General features: G+C 33.9%; 1 protein-coding gene across 1 annotated transcript; it reads right to left on the minus strand.

Moving 5' to 3' along the window:
• Positions 1 to 3753: 3753 nt before the first annotated feature.
• LOC131598758 (beta-glucosidase 44-like) lies at positions 3754 to 7529 on the minus strand. Its single transcript, XM_058871330.1, has 11 exons — positions 7267 to 7529; positions 6432 to 6490; positions 6223 to 6298; positions 6059 to 6130; positions 5852 to 5939; positions 5520 to 5772; positions 5242 to 5357; positions 4710 to 4927; positions 4535 to 4566; positions 4344 to 4446; positions 3754 to 4237 (listed from the first exon to the last, which is right to left on the minus strand). Exons 1-11 carry the CDS (start codon positions 7514 to 7516, stop codon positions 3960 to 3962), a joined length of 1545 nt encoding a protein of 514 aa, XP_058727313.1. The 5' UTR covers positions 7517 to 7529; the 3' UTR covers positions 3754 to 3959.
• Between the last annotated feature and the right edge of the window lie 6449 nt (positions 7530 to 13978).

Below are 13978 nucleotides of genomic sequence, written 5' to 3' on the forward strand. Positions count from 1 at the left end.
ATTCCAGTTTTGCCCATAATAATACTAATTTGGAAATAAATTTAAAATGTCGTTTTGACTGTATTATATGATTATGGGACCAGGAGTGTATGTGAGCTTAGCCACAATTGATTGAAAATAATAATTTTATATTTATAACAAATAATTAGTAGTAAGTTGGTTCTGGTATGGTAGTGCAGGTCTCTAATGATCGAAATGGAAGTTATTATTTCACAACACCTAAATCAACAAAGTCATAGAAAGTGTAATAAAAATGAACTATGAGTTGCACTTATTTATGAATACTAGTTAGAACCTCTCTCAATGAATGCCGCGTTATATGCGAGAGATCGATAAATGAATTTTAACGTTTGAGATGAGTGCAATGTTCGACTTTGATGTGGGGTCTCATAACCAGAGTACACATGTTCGTTAGTCTGAATGAATGGAGTTTTTGAATTGACATTTGTATTGAATCAACTTTATTAGGCCGTTTGACCGGTCTAATCATGTTGTCTCCCAAGTTCTTGCTATTGGGAACAAAGCTATGATTGTTGTAAAATTTGTTGAGACCGACCTTAAGAGAGTTCAGTGACTGTTAGAAGGGGTCTTCAATTATAAGTTGAGTGGAAATTGGAGGAATTGAGAACACGTGTATTAATTGCTTGTCCTGTCATTTAGGTTCTGTTTGGCATGAACAACGATATAAAAAAATGCGACTATTGAAGGAGATTATTTGTAGTCTGGCTCTCCACCTAGATACATACCTACAAGAAGTACAAAAAGTTTTTGTTTCTCTTACCTGGATAGGTGATGCCTTAAGTGCCATCAATCTTCCTAGCTCGTCGATTATGTAACACTTTTGGTGATGGGCGTAGCAAGGAAGGATAAAACTCCAGTTTTTGCACAATCTACTTTAACTGCTACGCATGCTCTTCCTTTAGTGGTGTGAACCCTCGACATTTGAAACATGCTCCTTAACTCGTTGAAGTCCATTTTAGATTGCTCCACACACATTTTTTAGTTTGGTGGGACAACCTTGATGATGGCTTCTTTAAAATGGACATGGTAGTCCCTCAGTGACTATGATAAACCCTGATGTATGTTGAACCAGATGGTGGTGGACATTTTTTATGGCGGATGGCGGTGAATTGATGCACAAGCTTCTTTACCAGCTCCTAGTAGCTGTTGCTAAAGGCACGGGGTAAACCAAAATACCATCAAAGAGCGGCGTCCCTGAAAGTTCCAGATAACAACTTGCGTTTTAGAGAGTCAAATGCTCATATGATGACCATCTGTGTGTTGATGGAGGCGACATGCTCGTAGGGATCGCTGCGCCCATCAAACTTGGTCAAGAAGAGGGTTTGCAGTCCTCGGGGACATGCGCCCCATATTAAGGACGATAACGGGTCGGGTGCGGGTTTCACACTACCCAAACCCGAAATCACCACCCGAACCCAAAACCAAAGCTATTCGGATGGTAAAATAACACTCACGCCCACACCCGTTGGGTTCGGGTTTTTTCACCCAAACCCGAACCCGCATCAAAATACATGAAATACATTTTTCCTACAATTTTCTTATAACTTTTATTTATACATATTATATATTTATATATCATATATATATATATATATATACACACACACACACACACACACACAACTCAAACCCGTTCCCGAAATATTGGGTGACACCCGAACCCGAACCTAAACCCAGTCAACTCAGGTTCGGGTGCGGATGGGCCTTGCGGGTTTGAGTCTGCCTGCCATCCCTACCCTATATCTCATATGAGAGTGGTTGGGGGTCCAATAATTCCATCTCCTCTGGGGGTTGGACTCCTGTTGGCGTTGTCTGATGTTGTGGACGTCATCCTCTAGTGTTTGGATATCACGGGGTAACTCGTTCAAGGCAACACGCATCTCTGCCAGGGCGTCGACATCAATGCTATCACTACTATCTTATATTGCTTAAGATCCGTCCCTTTTCTCCTATGGGAGGAGAAATATTTATAGAGGATTTTTGGGTCTAGGATATATGTAACTCTAACGGGTGGAAACCACTCCCTCCCAACCAGGAGAAACTGTTGACCACCTAAACTTTAGGAAGTAGTGGTGAACTCCCTATCTTTTTGTTTGATGAAGATTTGAAGCATCTTTTTGGAGGTCGCCTAATTTCAAATCTTTGGTGGAATAATCTTTGTCGGTGGCTTCATGTGAACCTTGTTGACTTTTCCAGTTCAATCGTCGCTCGGTTGCAAGCTTTGGAGGTAGTTTATCTTTATCTCTTTAATTGTAATATAGGTTGTTGTTTGGTTTAGCCTTTTGTTGGATGATTAGGAATTGTAGGAATTTAATTCTTTTTGACGGGGGAATTTCGAGCAATTTCGATAGTTTGTGAATTCTTATAAATAGAGCTCTGCCGTCAGAAGAAAGGAAAAACCCTTTGGTGAACGAAATTGAGAGAAGAGTATGATTCTACAGCATAAAGCAACCATTCAAGGTGGATTCTACATCAATTAAAGAGATTTAATAGCAAATTTAGAATAATAAAACAAAATCAACTATTTTTACTCACTCAAAATAATCTGACTATAGAACGGCGGTGATATTAAACCAATTCCCGTGGATACGATATATAGAAAATATTTACCCAAAAATACTTTCAACATGCACCCCTTGTGCCACTTATTAATTCATTTTGCTTATAAAAAAACTAACTCCTTTACACACGTCATCAGTGTCACAAGTGAATTCTAAGGACATCGTCTGGGAGATACTCTTCTTGGGCGATTGCATCTTAATTTAGGACACTCACAAATATAACTCAACATGATTCAAGGATAAAATTAGGTGATATAATAAATAATACTTTAACACGTGTCTCTTTGAACAACTATTCATACCAAAACCCCCAGGACCTAACTATAAAAAAAAATGGAACACGTCAAATAAAAGGGGTTCTATCCCCTTTGAAACTAACTTGTAGCATATCATAACTTCTCAAAAGTCACCGGGACCTGACCAATCTCACATCTACATGAGAGAATCATATGAAGAAGGATTGAGTTCCAATATTAAAAGGTAAACCAAACACCAGATACTTGTAATTCTTGGTGGATAGAGTTAAGATTAAGTTACCAGCTTAGAAGGTTTCACTTCTTTCTATTGTTGGAAGAGTCCAACTTATAAAAGTTCATGGAATACTGATCCACACTATTATGATTTATTTCTCTCATTAAAATACTAGAACAACACATGAGGGTTTTTCAGTGAAGTTTGTAAACCTGTTGCAAAAGGTGCATTAGGAAAAAGAAGTATGTCTAAGATCAATGTTATAGAAAAACTAAAGTTAAGATGAGACTTGCTTCATTCACAAGACCATCAGGCTTTGCTTATCAATCAATTTTTGGCTTAATACTTGGTGTCGAAGTAAATGCTTTCAAGAGTGTAATCATTCAATATGCACATGAACTTTGTTGTAGCCTCTTAAAAATTTAAGTTTGATGAGTGTTTTAGCGCTATAGTGCTCGTTTCCTGAAGTGATTTAGGTCAATTAATGCTTCTTCTATGGCTTGTAATTTTTACTATTGAAACATTTTACCTTTATCTTGTGTAAAGAGGTAATGATCTATCCTATGTATTTGTATCTTTTGTGATTATATATCATAACTTATTGAAAAAAAGCAACACTCTTTCAAATATTTATTCTTTACCGAAATTTAATTTTGAATCCAAACTCATATATTTTGTTTAAATGATAATTTTATTCCAATCTTTGCACTAATCAATTCTCATGTTTATTACAATTGTAGAGCTCAAAGAGAGACTTTTAAGCTCATTATACACATTTTTAGTTCAACTATATATAAAATCACATTGACTTTGACACATTATTTTGTTAAGTTTCAAAGTGTAGCTTGGGTAAAATCACGACAATTCCTCGCAATTTTGCCAAAGTCATTTAAAGTCATTGCGAATTCAAGCATATGCCTTGGTGAGTAGTTTCTTGAACCAATACGCTGACAACTTAGGGGTTCTCTTGAGACTTTTGAAGTTAACATAGACAATACCAAACCTTGATGTATACCCTAATCTCCATTCAAAGTTATCAAGCAATGACCATGCATGGTATCCAATCACATTTGCACCATCATCAACAGCTTTCTTTAGTTCACTCAAATAGCCTTTGTAATACCCTATTCTTGTTGTGTCATGCAAACCGTTGGCAAATGTCTCATTACCCGGATCATCCATACCTATACAAATCATTGACTTTATGTTACATGACATCAAAGCCAAATTTCATCCTTAAAGAAAACCAATGATTAAGACAAAGCTTGAAAAAACTAGGTTAAGTGTTACCATTTTCAGATAAGAGCACAGTTGGGTTTCCATAATGCTCCTTGATGTACATTAAGCATTTGTACATGCCACTTGGTACATTGTAAAGCCAAGATGAATATGCCTACAAAATTCAATGTATTAAAATTTAATTAATTGCATGATTTTTGCACTAATTTTTTTTAGTCATATTTCACTTGTTTCAAACTTACCCTTGGTCCAATAGGCACTCCATTCTTAGCAACTTCAATGTTAAGCAAGAAAATCAATGTAAGTAAATAGCAATTAACAAGATAAGTATTTGAATAAACCATCAATTTTCCATATTTTAAAGACTAATTAAAAAGAGTGTTATTAAGAGAAAGTTTGAAGGAAGGATTATCTTACAAGCAAATCCTACATTCCAATCACTTTGATAGCCAGGAACTTTTGGTTTGGATTGATGAGGATCATACATGTAGTAAGAAGTGTATTGATTGATACCAACAAAATCAATGGAGCCCTTCACAATTTTCACTTCTTCTTTAGTGAATCTTGGAAGCCTATTCCCAACAATATTTTGCATAGTTTTTGGATATTCACCATAAACAATGGGATGAATGAACCTGCGGAAATTATATACCTTAAGTATAAACTTAGTTGAATTTCGAACTAATAGTTTTTTATTAAGTCGAGCAAAAATAAATGAATTTCGACTTATATTTTCTGCCTTAGTGGTCGAAAATCAATATATACTAAATACCTTAAGTATACACTTGAAGTCGAATTTCGAACTAATAATTTTTTATCAAGTCGAACAAAAATGAATAAATTTCGACTCATATTTTATGCCTTTAGTGATCAAAAATCAATATGTACTAAATAAAATATTTGAGCATGCATTGTAGAGTTTAATCAAGCATAAGTTAAGGATTTTTACCATCCAATATGAAAATCTCTAGCTCTTTGAGCAGCATAGTTATCAGCCTTTGATCTTGTAAGAGGCTCATACCAAACTAAATCCAACAAAATTCCAATCCTGCCCTTTTGCTTTTCCTAAAACAACCACAATCATCACCAAATTGAATTAATCATTTAGTGCATTGTTAAAAATCATGGCGAGTTTGAAAAAATCACAGTGATACTACGATTCTGTCAAACTCACCGTCAATTCTAATATACACTTAATCTAAAGAGACTCAAAAATACTAATCTTACTTGATACTTTTCTCGGTATCTTTGAACAGCAGTCGCATGTGACAAAATCAAATTGTGAGCAACAATGTAAGGCTCAGTTCCTGAATTTCCAACAGTACAGTTTCCATATTCCTTAGAACATCTTCCAGGGGCAAAAAGGCCATTATCATAACCAAGAGCCGCAACGACTCTTGGTTCATTAAAAGTCATCCAATTCTTAACTCTATCTCCAAATGTCTTGAAACAAAAATCCGCGTAATCCGCAAAATCTTTCCTGCAAAATTTTGAAAAATCATGGCTCAATAAGAGTCTAAAATTTATTTTCATAGGCATAAGGGTATTTTAGAACTTACACAACATTATGGCTCAATAAGCCATTGTATCTCAATTCAAGAGCTAAAGGAAGATCATAATGATAGAGATTTGCATAAGGAGTAATGCCTGCAACATTGTTTTAGGAAGAAAATAAATAATAATTAATTAAATTTAACATTAAAATGCTAAAACTATATAATGTAATTTATATATTTATATTTAGAGTATGTTACAAAAATAGTTACCTTTTTCTAGCAAGTAATCAATTAATCTGTTGTAATATGCAACACCTTTCCAATTTACTTTACCAGTTCCATCTGCATCAGAAATTTAATCAATTATTAATTGAGTTAAAAAAATTCTTCATATTATTTTTATGAAAAATGTGAAATTGAAAGATTTGAATTACTTGGAAAAATTCTGGACCAAGAAATTGAGAAACGGTATGCATCAAAATTTAGCTTTGCCATAAGATCTACATCTTCCTGTCAAAATGAAAATACTTGAGGTCACATAATATCAAAAAAAAAATTATTTTTATTTTTTATATAATATCAAAATATAGTGTATATTATTTTTTAAAATGTGTCAAGAAACATTTCACATAATTTTACTTACTTTGTAGCGATGATACTGATCAACAGAAACCTCTCCTGTACCATTATTTGCCACAATTCCTGTGATGAATTGAAAAAATAAATATTTCATAGTTGCTTTTGTGTTATTAAACAATTGCTTTTGTAAATTAATAAATTGTATTATTTTCTTTAATTATCATATAAAAATGTTAGAGACAACAATTATTAAGTTGTACTAAAATGAGTATCTATTTATATTTTATTACAAATTAGTTTATAGTTTTTTTAATAATAAATAGTATATTAATTCAAAAAACTATCGGATATATATACATGACGATCACACAGATCCAGTAACAAAAAGAACAAAAATGGACAAATATTAGAATCATTATATTTTAATAGAAAATAATTATAACATTATATTTTTTTCCTTTAACAAAAAGAACAAAAATGGACAAATATTAGAATCATTAATTTCTTTAAATACCTTTAAATTATCCTCTTATCCATTAATACTTATATTTCCACATTCATATCCGACTCACATGAATTAGTGAAATTTACATTAGAATTATTTTTAAAAAGTATAGCAAAAGAAATGTATTAAAAGTATATTTCTAGCCCTCCTCTCAAATTATATGTAATGACTCAAAAAAGATCATTATGTAATCAAGAAAAACTAATTTAAAAAAGTGTATAATCATAATCAAAGTGATCACGGCCGCGGTGCAATTTCAATAATTACAAGTATTTTGCGATGCTGATTACAGTAGTCGTTATCATTGTGTGAATTAAGATATAATATCTTTTTAGTACTTTTTGTCGCAGCCGTTTTCTCGATTATGAATGGAGATTAGGTAAGAAAGACAAACCTGGTTTCTTGACAAATTCATCCCAAATACTAGGGCCACGACCATCTTTGCTGGCCATACCCTCAACTTGATAAGCAGAAGTTGCAACACCGAACACAAACCCTTTAGGAAACCCTTGTCTCAATCCTCCAATATCAAAACGCAACGGTTCATGCACTGCAGCTCCATTAACTGAGCTAGCAACAACAAAAAAATAGAACAAAAACATGAAACAGAACCATTCATGATGTTTTGAATCCAACATCATCATCTTCTTCAAACAACAACAATAACACCAGTGAAGGGAAAGACTGAATGAGGTTGGTTTTTATAACACATGTTTGTGGTCAATTCCAATTTTGTCAAAATACTAAATTTAGAAAAAAGTTTAATATGTCGTTCTGGCTATGATTTCTAATTATGATACCCATACGTGGACTTGTGTGTACCCTATGACAACTGTACATTAAAAATTAAAAACAACTTTTTAAAGTTTACTTATATATATATATATATATATATATATATATATATATATATATATATATATATATATATATATATATATATATATATATATATATATATATATATATGGGTCATGCTAACGAGTCGATAATAAGATTTAGAGCAAATCTTCAAACCTACTCTTAAAAAAATAATTTATCTCATATATAATCGAGATGAGTTCATGAACCTAACGAGTCGAACTATGTATAGTTCAAATTCAGTTCATTTAGTTAACGAATTGAGTTTTTAGCTCATACTCAGCTCATTTGGTTCATGAACCTAGTTCAACGATTTAATTTTCGAATCGAGTTTCGAACTATTTTCGAGTTAGTTTGGTTCATTGTCAGCCCTAGATTTATTTTATTATGTTATTAGGAGAACACAAGATCTTTATGGATCTATTTTATCATATTAATATTATAAAGAAAATATAATATTGTTATTATTTTTATTAAAATTATTAGGATTAATATTAATTTTTATGATTTATTGAGTAATTTTAATAAATTAAAAATAATTATAAAAAATTTCGAATTTAAATTGAGGGAAATAAAATAAGAAATTAGAAAAATAGAATAAATAGGAAGATTTAGAGAGAATATGAAAAATAGAAAAGAGAAACACATATTCTCTTGTGAGAAAAGAAAGAAAAAAAAGGAAGAAATCCTTTTGCTGAAAAAGACATTCTTCTTCTCCAAAGCTCTGGCAAAAAATCTCAACTCACTAAGAGGATATCAATACAAGTTATTCAAGGAAAGTTTCTGCCATTATTGAGAACTCGAGAAGAAAAATCTGGATGAACAAGATAAAGGGAAGAAATTATTCGATGATTAGTATTCTATGTTTAGGGTAGTGGGGTTTTTTCTTAAGCCCCAAATTTAAGAGGTCATATGTGAATTCCCTAGATGGTTCTTGAGTCTTCCCATTAATTAAATTATGTTTTTGATAAATTGGTGAGTTTGATGAATGATTGTGTAATACTCTAGAGTGATTTCAGGATTACCGACCGATCCCACAAACAAACACAGATCTTTTCCACAAACTTTTTTCCTACTCACACACCTTTCAATTTTTTTTCCAAAAGATCATCCATCCAAATACTTCTCCAAGTCAAACACATTTAACTATGTAGTTCTTATTTGTTAGGATACACATTTAACTATGTAGTTCTTATTTGTTAGGATACCGAAAAGAAAAATCATCTTGTTGGTATAAGTAGCGTTAATTAATCCTTATAAGCCTTCAGTCAACAATGCAGTACCATAAATACACAATCTCAGGATCTCTCTCATTTCAATGTGAATTCGGGTATGCTTAAAAGCTGTCAGGAGCCGCTCATTCTCATGTCTTATACACCAGCGACCACTCCTTACCCTCATCAGCCTCAGGTGCTAAAAATTAATGGATTATATGGAATCCTAAGGAATGGAACTTAAAAGAAATTAGAAAGAATTAGCTAAGTTTAAAATTTTGCATCTTGTGATTAGTGTACCTTGTTAATCATTTGCGTATAATTTTAGTTACATAAATCTTTTAGGAGTGAAGATAAAATCGTAGAAACTAGACAAGATTTAGCACGAGATATAATCTGATTCGAGTCATTTTCTTGGTTGCAAGGATGAGAAAACTGAACTGCAAGTTTAGCTAATGTATTGCAAATTCTGCAGCACAATTATTCGACATACGGTTGGTAATTTGGACACAACTCACTCTACACAAGTCCTTTAAGAGTAAACTTTATATCCAACGAAAATAGATAAAATATCTTGCATATTATAATTTAGTAAGTATCCTATTTCATCAAGTATAGTTAGTACGAGATGTAACACTCCATTTATTTTCATAATTTAATTTAATTAATTTAATTGAATTATGGGGAATTATTTGGAATTATGGAAGATTATGAGGAATTAAGCAATTGGGCTTGAGTTGTGGTTAGTAAAGAGGGGGTGCATTGGTAGGCCCTATTACTAATTAAAATAATTTTATTTCAATTTTAATAAAATAGAAGGAGTTGTGGAATAGAGAGGGTTACAACATTTTGGGAAAAGAGTCTGAACGTGAAAAGAGAAGAGGAGCGGAGAAGTGCGACGCGAGGAAGAACGAAGAATCAACCTTCAGGTAAGGGGGGACTCTTCCGTTTATCTTCTATTATGGGATTATAGGTAGTATGATAGAATTTGATCGTGTTATTCGGATCAATTGGGTTATGCTTAGGTTGTAGAAATGTTAGGTCTTTGGGAGAATTGAGTTATAATGATTGTATTAATCATGTATTGTGATAATTGGATGGTTGAATGTATTATAAATGTGTTATAATATGTGTTATTTCATTGTATGCGAAATCTGGTTGGAATGAGATTGGTTTGGTAGTGATTCGGTGAAAGAGGGACGAAATCGCAGGTTGTTTTCTGCTATTCGGAGTTCTGGAAATCGCCAGTTCGTGCCGCGTCCAGGAGTTGGCGCCGCGAACTGCTTGGCAGAAGGCCAGGAAGTTTTGTTGTGTTCAGTACGCGCCGCGAGCATATGGCCGCGCCGCGAAGGCGTAGTTCCTTCTCGTTCCGCGCCGCGAAACCTTGTTTGCGCCGCGAAGGCGTAGTTCCGATTCGTTCCGCGCCGCGAATGTGTGTGGCGCCGCGTGCTGTTAGTTGTTGCGACAGGCCGTTTCGAAAAGTTTAAAAATGTGTAACTTTTAAACCGTAAACCGGATTTTGGTGCCGTTTCGAGTACAGTGAAGCTAATCAAATAATTTATATACTCAAATGGTGTTTTGAGTTGTGGCTTGAATTATTTTTAAAACACTCGATCTTATTTGTTTGTGGTGGGATATGTTTATAGGTACACTAATGAATGTTTTACCTGTATGATGTTGTGGGTATAATTGGTGTTTATTATACATGTATTGTTGGCGTGAAATGCGTGTTTTATTAATGATTATGACATTGATCGATTTATGTGGGTGATGAGCATGTTATGGTTGATGCATGCATTCATAATCATTATGTGGCTGGTCCTTGACGATGGTGGATCAGTGGTAGCTAATTCCCATTGTGTGGAATTAATGAGTGGGTGTTACCGTATCCTTGACGATGGTGGGTCGGTGAGTTGGGTTATCCCAGATTTTGGTACCACATGCATGTAGTTGCATTGCATTAGGCTGTTTTGCTATTATAACATGAATGGAAGATTGTCCAATGTTATAATATGTGTTGATCTGGTTATTTGCTTACTGATTGTATGGTTTGAATCTGATCATAACTGTGATTGGGTGAATGGCATGTGAAATGATATTTTATTATCTATATCTTATAACATTAGTTAAATGTGAATGAGACTCACCCTTACTGTTGTTATTTTTCAGATTGAGGAGTAGCTCTCGTACTTGGTGAGGATTAGCTCGTCAAGTAGTTCGTTAGAGTCAGTTGGGTCCGTGTCATGCTCTGGTCGTGTGTAGCAACCTGCCCTAAAAATTAAACTTTTAGAGTCGCCACCTATTCTGAAGGGCGAATAGGAAACCCTACGCAGTATAGAGATCGGGGTAAGATACTATATTCAGGTCGAGGGAAGGTATTAGGCACCCTCAACCCTTTCCTAAAGGCTATTATTCAAAGATAAAGGTTTATGGCTAATTGTCAAGGTTTTATAGCTAAAGAATCGGATAGGGGGAAAATTGAGATTTTGAGGAAGGGGACTCGCCTTGTTGCCAAGTGCCTACGTATCTCCTTATGGAGAATCAGAGTCAACGTAGTTCGGGGACAGGATTGTACGCCCTTAAGGTTTGAAATTTGATTTGAAGGTTTGAAGGCTTTTGGACAGCCTATCGTAGTTTGAATGAGGATAAAAATCCGTAATTTGAAATTGGAGTTTGAAAGATGTTTGAAGAGTGTTCTGAGATTTGGATTTGGGCGTACAACCCTGGTTTGATATGGCACTATTAACCGCAACGATCAATAGATTCGATCGCCATAGTTAACAGATTGAAAGTTGTATCGTTACCAATTTTAATCAATTAATTTGATTATTACCAATAACGAATTATAGTATTTTAATAATTAATTCGTATCGTTACCCCTCATAATCGATTGATTCGACTAAAAAGAATAACAAATTTGAAGTTAGAAAATAGAGAGGTTAATCATCGCGACTAATAAGATAGTCGAAACCATTTAACCAAATAGAGATTAATTGTATTTTAATTAAATAACATTTTAATTAAAATTATTATTGGCCATAGCGATTAATCGATTTAATCGGCACGAACAACAAATTGGCATCTTAATATAAATATCATATAATAACTTATTTATAAAAATAATTATTATTATATAATTAATATATTTAAAAGTATTTTAATTTAAACAAATAAATTATTAAAATTATTTAATTTTATTAGGGTTAGGATTCTGTGTGGTTGGATTGAGGGTTTATGGTATAGATCCCAAGGCTGGGCGCGTTAGATCTAGGCTGGTGATTATCCTAGGGTGAGATCTTGAGGGCGTATGGTAAGTTACTTAGCTGGCAGCGCATGGGATCTCATTGGGAAATTTAGGAAAAATACAAGTTGGAGTGAGGGCTCGAACCTGCGACCCTCCACTCCCAAACGCGTTCTCTTAACCAACCCAGCCAAGTCACTCATTTGATAATGGCGCATGTTCGACAAATTATATACAAAGACTGAATACACACATGGGACTGCGCGCGAAATTCAAAAACGGCCAACCAGGCGTTGACACGCCATCATCTTCTACCCCAGGACTCACAACACCTGCAAGTTTTAGCTACGGTTTCGCTACAAAAATATCCTCCGTAGCAACAATACCAAAAATAGCGAATAGGGCATAAATATATATAAATCTGGCGCGACCCCCCTATCTTCTTCGTTTTGATCTTGCGAGTTCAACCAAGCTATTCTCACGCCCTAATTTTACTTCTACGCAGAACCCCCAATTCAAACCCTAAAAACTCGAAAACGGTCTCTAATGGCTAATCACGATAGAACCACGCAAACGATAAATTTCTTGTCCAGAAACGATCACAGCATTGAGAACAATCATAATATACAATTAATTTGCAATAAACATGCGTGGATTACTCTAACCGATCAAAAGTTTGAAACCTCATACCTTGGCTCGATGGAGAACAATCTGGGGGTGTTGAAGCCGTGTGATGATCCCAATCGATTCAGAATGCTCCAAGGAGTGTATAGCAAGCCTTAGAATCCTCTAACTCTTCCTTAATCTCCAAAACCGATTTGAAATTTTTGGTGACTTCCTTGTGTTCTTGAGGATCGTTTTTCTGCAGAATTTTTCTCCCCTAATCCTTTGCCTCGTGTTTTGTACTTATAGGGTGTGAATTAGGTCATTTAAAACAATCCAAAATACTCTTGAATCCAATCTTTCCAAGTTTGTGGAAATTGACTTTTTCTTTGAATATATAATCTTTCTATTTTGGCCAAAACCTCACTTATTCTTTCTCAATCCAATTGTCACGAAAATTGCCATATATTTTGTCATTAATATTAATTGGAAATCACCAAAATATATTTTCCAACAAAACATTTGATTTTCTTTTAATTAACTTATTTTAAATCATTAAAAAATGAAATAAAATTATATATTAATTAAATAGAAAGTAAAATTTGTGGCATGGGGTTTGGGTAACTTGTGGATCAAGTTTGAGTTGTAAAACATAGGCCCATTTGCAAGATTTCTTAATTTGAACCTCCTTTTTCACATTTGGTCCCCCAAAATCCACCAACTTTGATCCATCATATCTCACTCAATTTTTGAGCTATGGAGAAGTTCTAATACTTTTTGGAAACCTCAAGAGGTCCTCTATAAGCCACTTTGGAGTATATTTTTCATTTGGAGCTTTTATCTCGATCATATCCTCTTTGACAAAAAACTGCTTTTGGAGGATGCCTGAAAAGGACCTGTAATCTTTTGCACTGTATCTCTCAAATGAATCATTTCTAGCCCTGGCTTGTGAGAGACAAATTTGTAGATAATCCAATTTCCTTCAACATAGGCTTTGAGTGGGGAATTTTTGATGTTCCATGTGAAAGTTATGCCCAGTCAAAGTTGGGTTGACTTTCTCCTAAGAAACCCTAATTTGAACCTTTGTGTATTTGTTCATCTCTGAGTTTCTATTAATGAAATCATGATCAATCTTTGATCAAATGATGGTTGTACTTCACATACTAGATGTTGACCAAAATTGGGAA

Source organism: Vicia villosa, linkage group LG4 (genome assembly GCF_029867415.1).
Source record: "Vicia villosa cultivar HV-30 ecotype Madison, WI linkage group LG4, Vvil1.0, whole genome shotgun sequence".
Lineage (NCBI taxonomy): Eukaryota > Viridiplantae > Streptophyta > Magnoliopsida > Fabales > Fabaceae > Vicia > Vicia villosa.

What these genes read in the sequence shown, in the direction of transcription:
- LOC131598758 (XM_058871330.1), bottom strand. Translation starts at nt 7,516, where the DNA reads ATGATGATGTTGGATTCAAAACATCATGAATGGTTCTGTTTCATGTTT. An exon ending in TTGGTCCAGAATTTTTCCAA is followed by an intron (nt 6,131 to 6,222) that starts GTAATTCAAATC and finishes TTTCTGATGCAG; the next exon opens with ATGGAACTGGTAAAGTAAAT. An exon ending in TGTGCTCTTATCTGAAAATG is followed by an intron (nt 4,238 to 4,343) that starts GTAACACTTAAC and finishes TGATTTGTATAG; the next exon opens with GTATGGATGATCCGGGTAAT.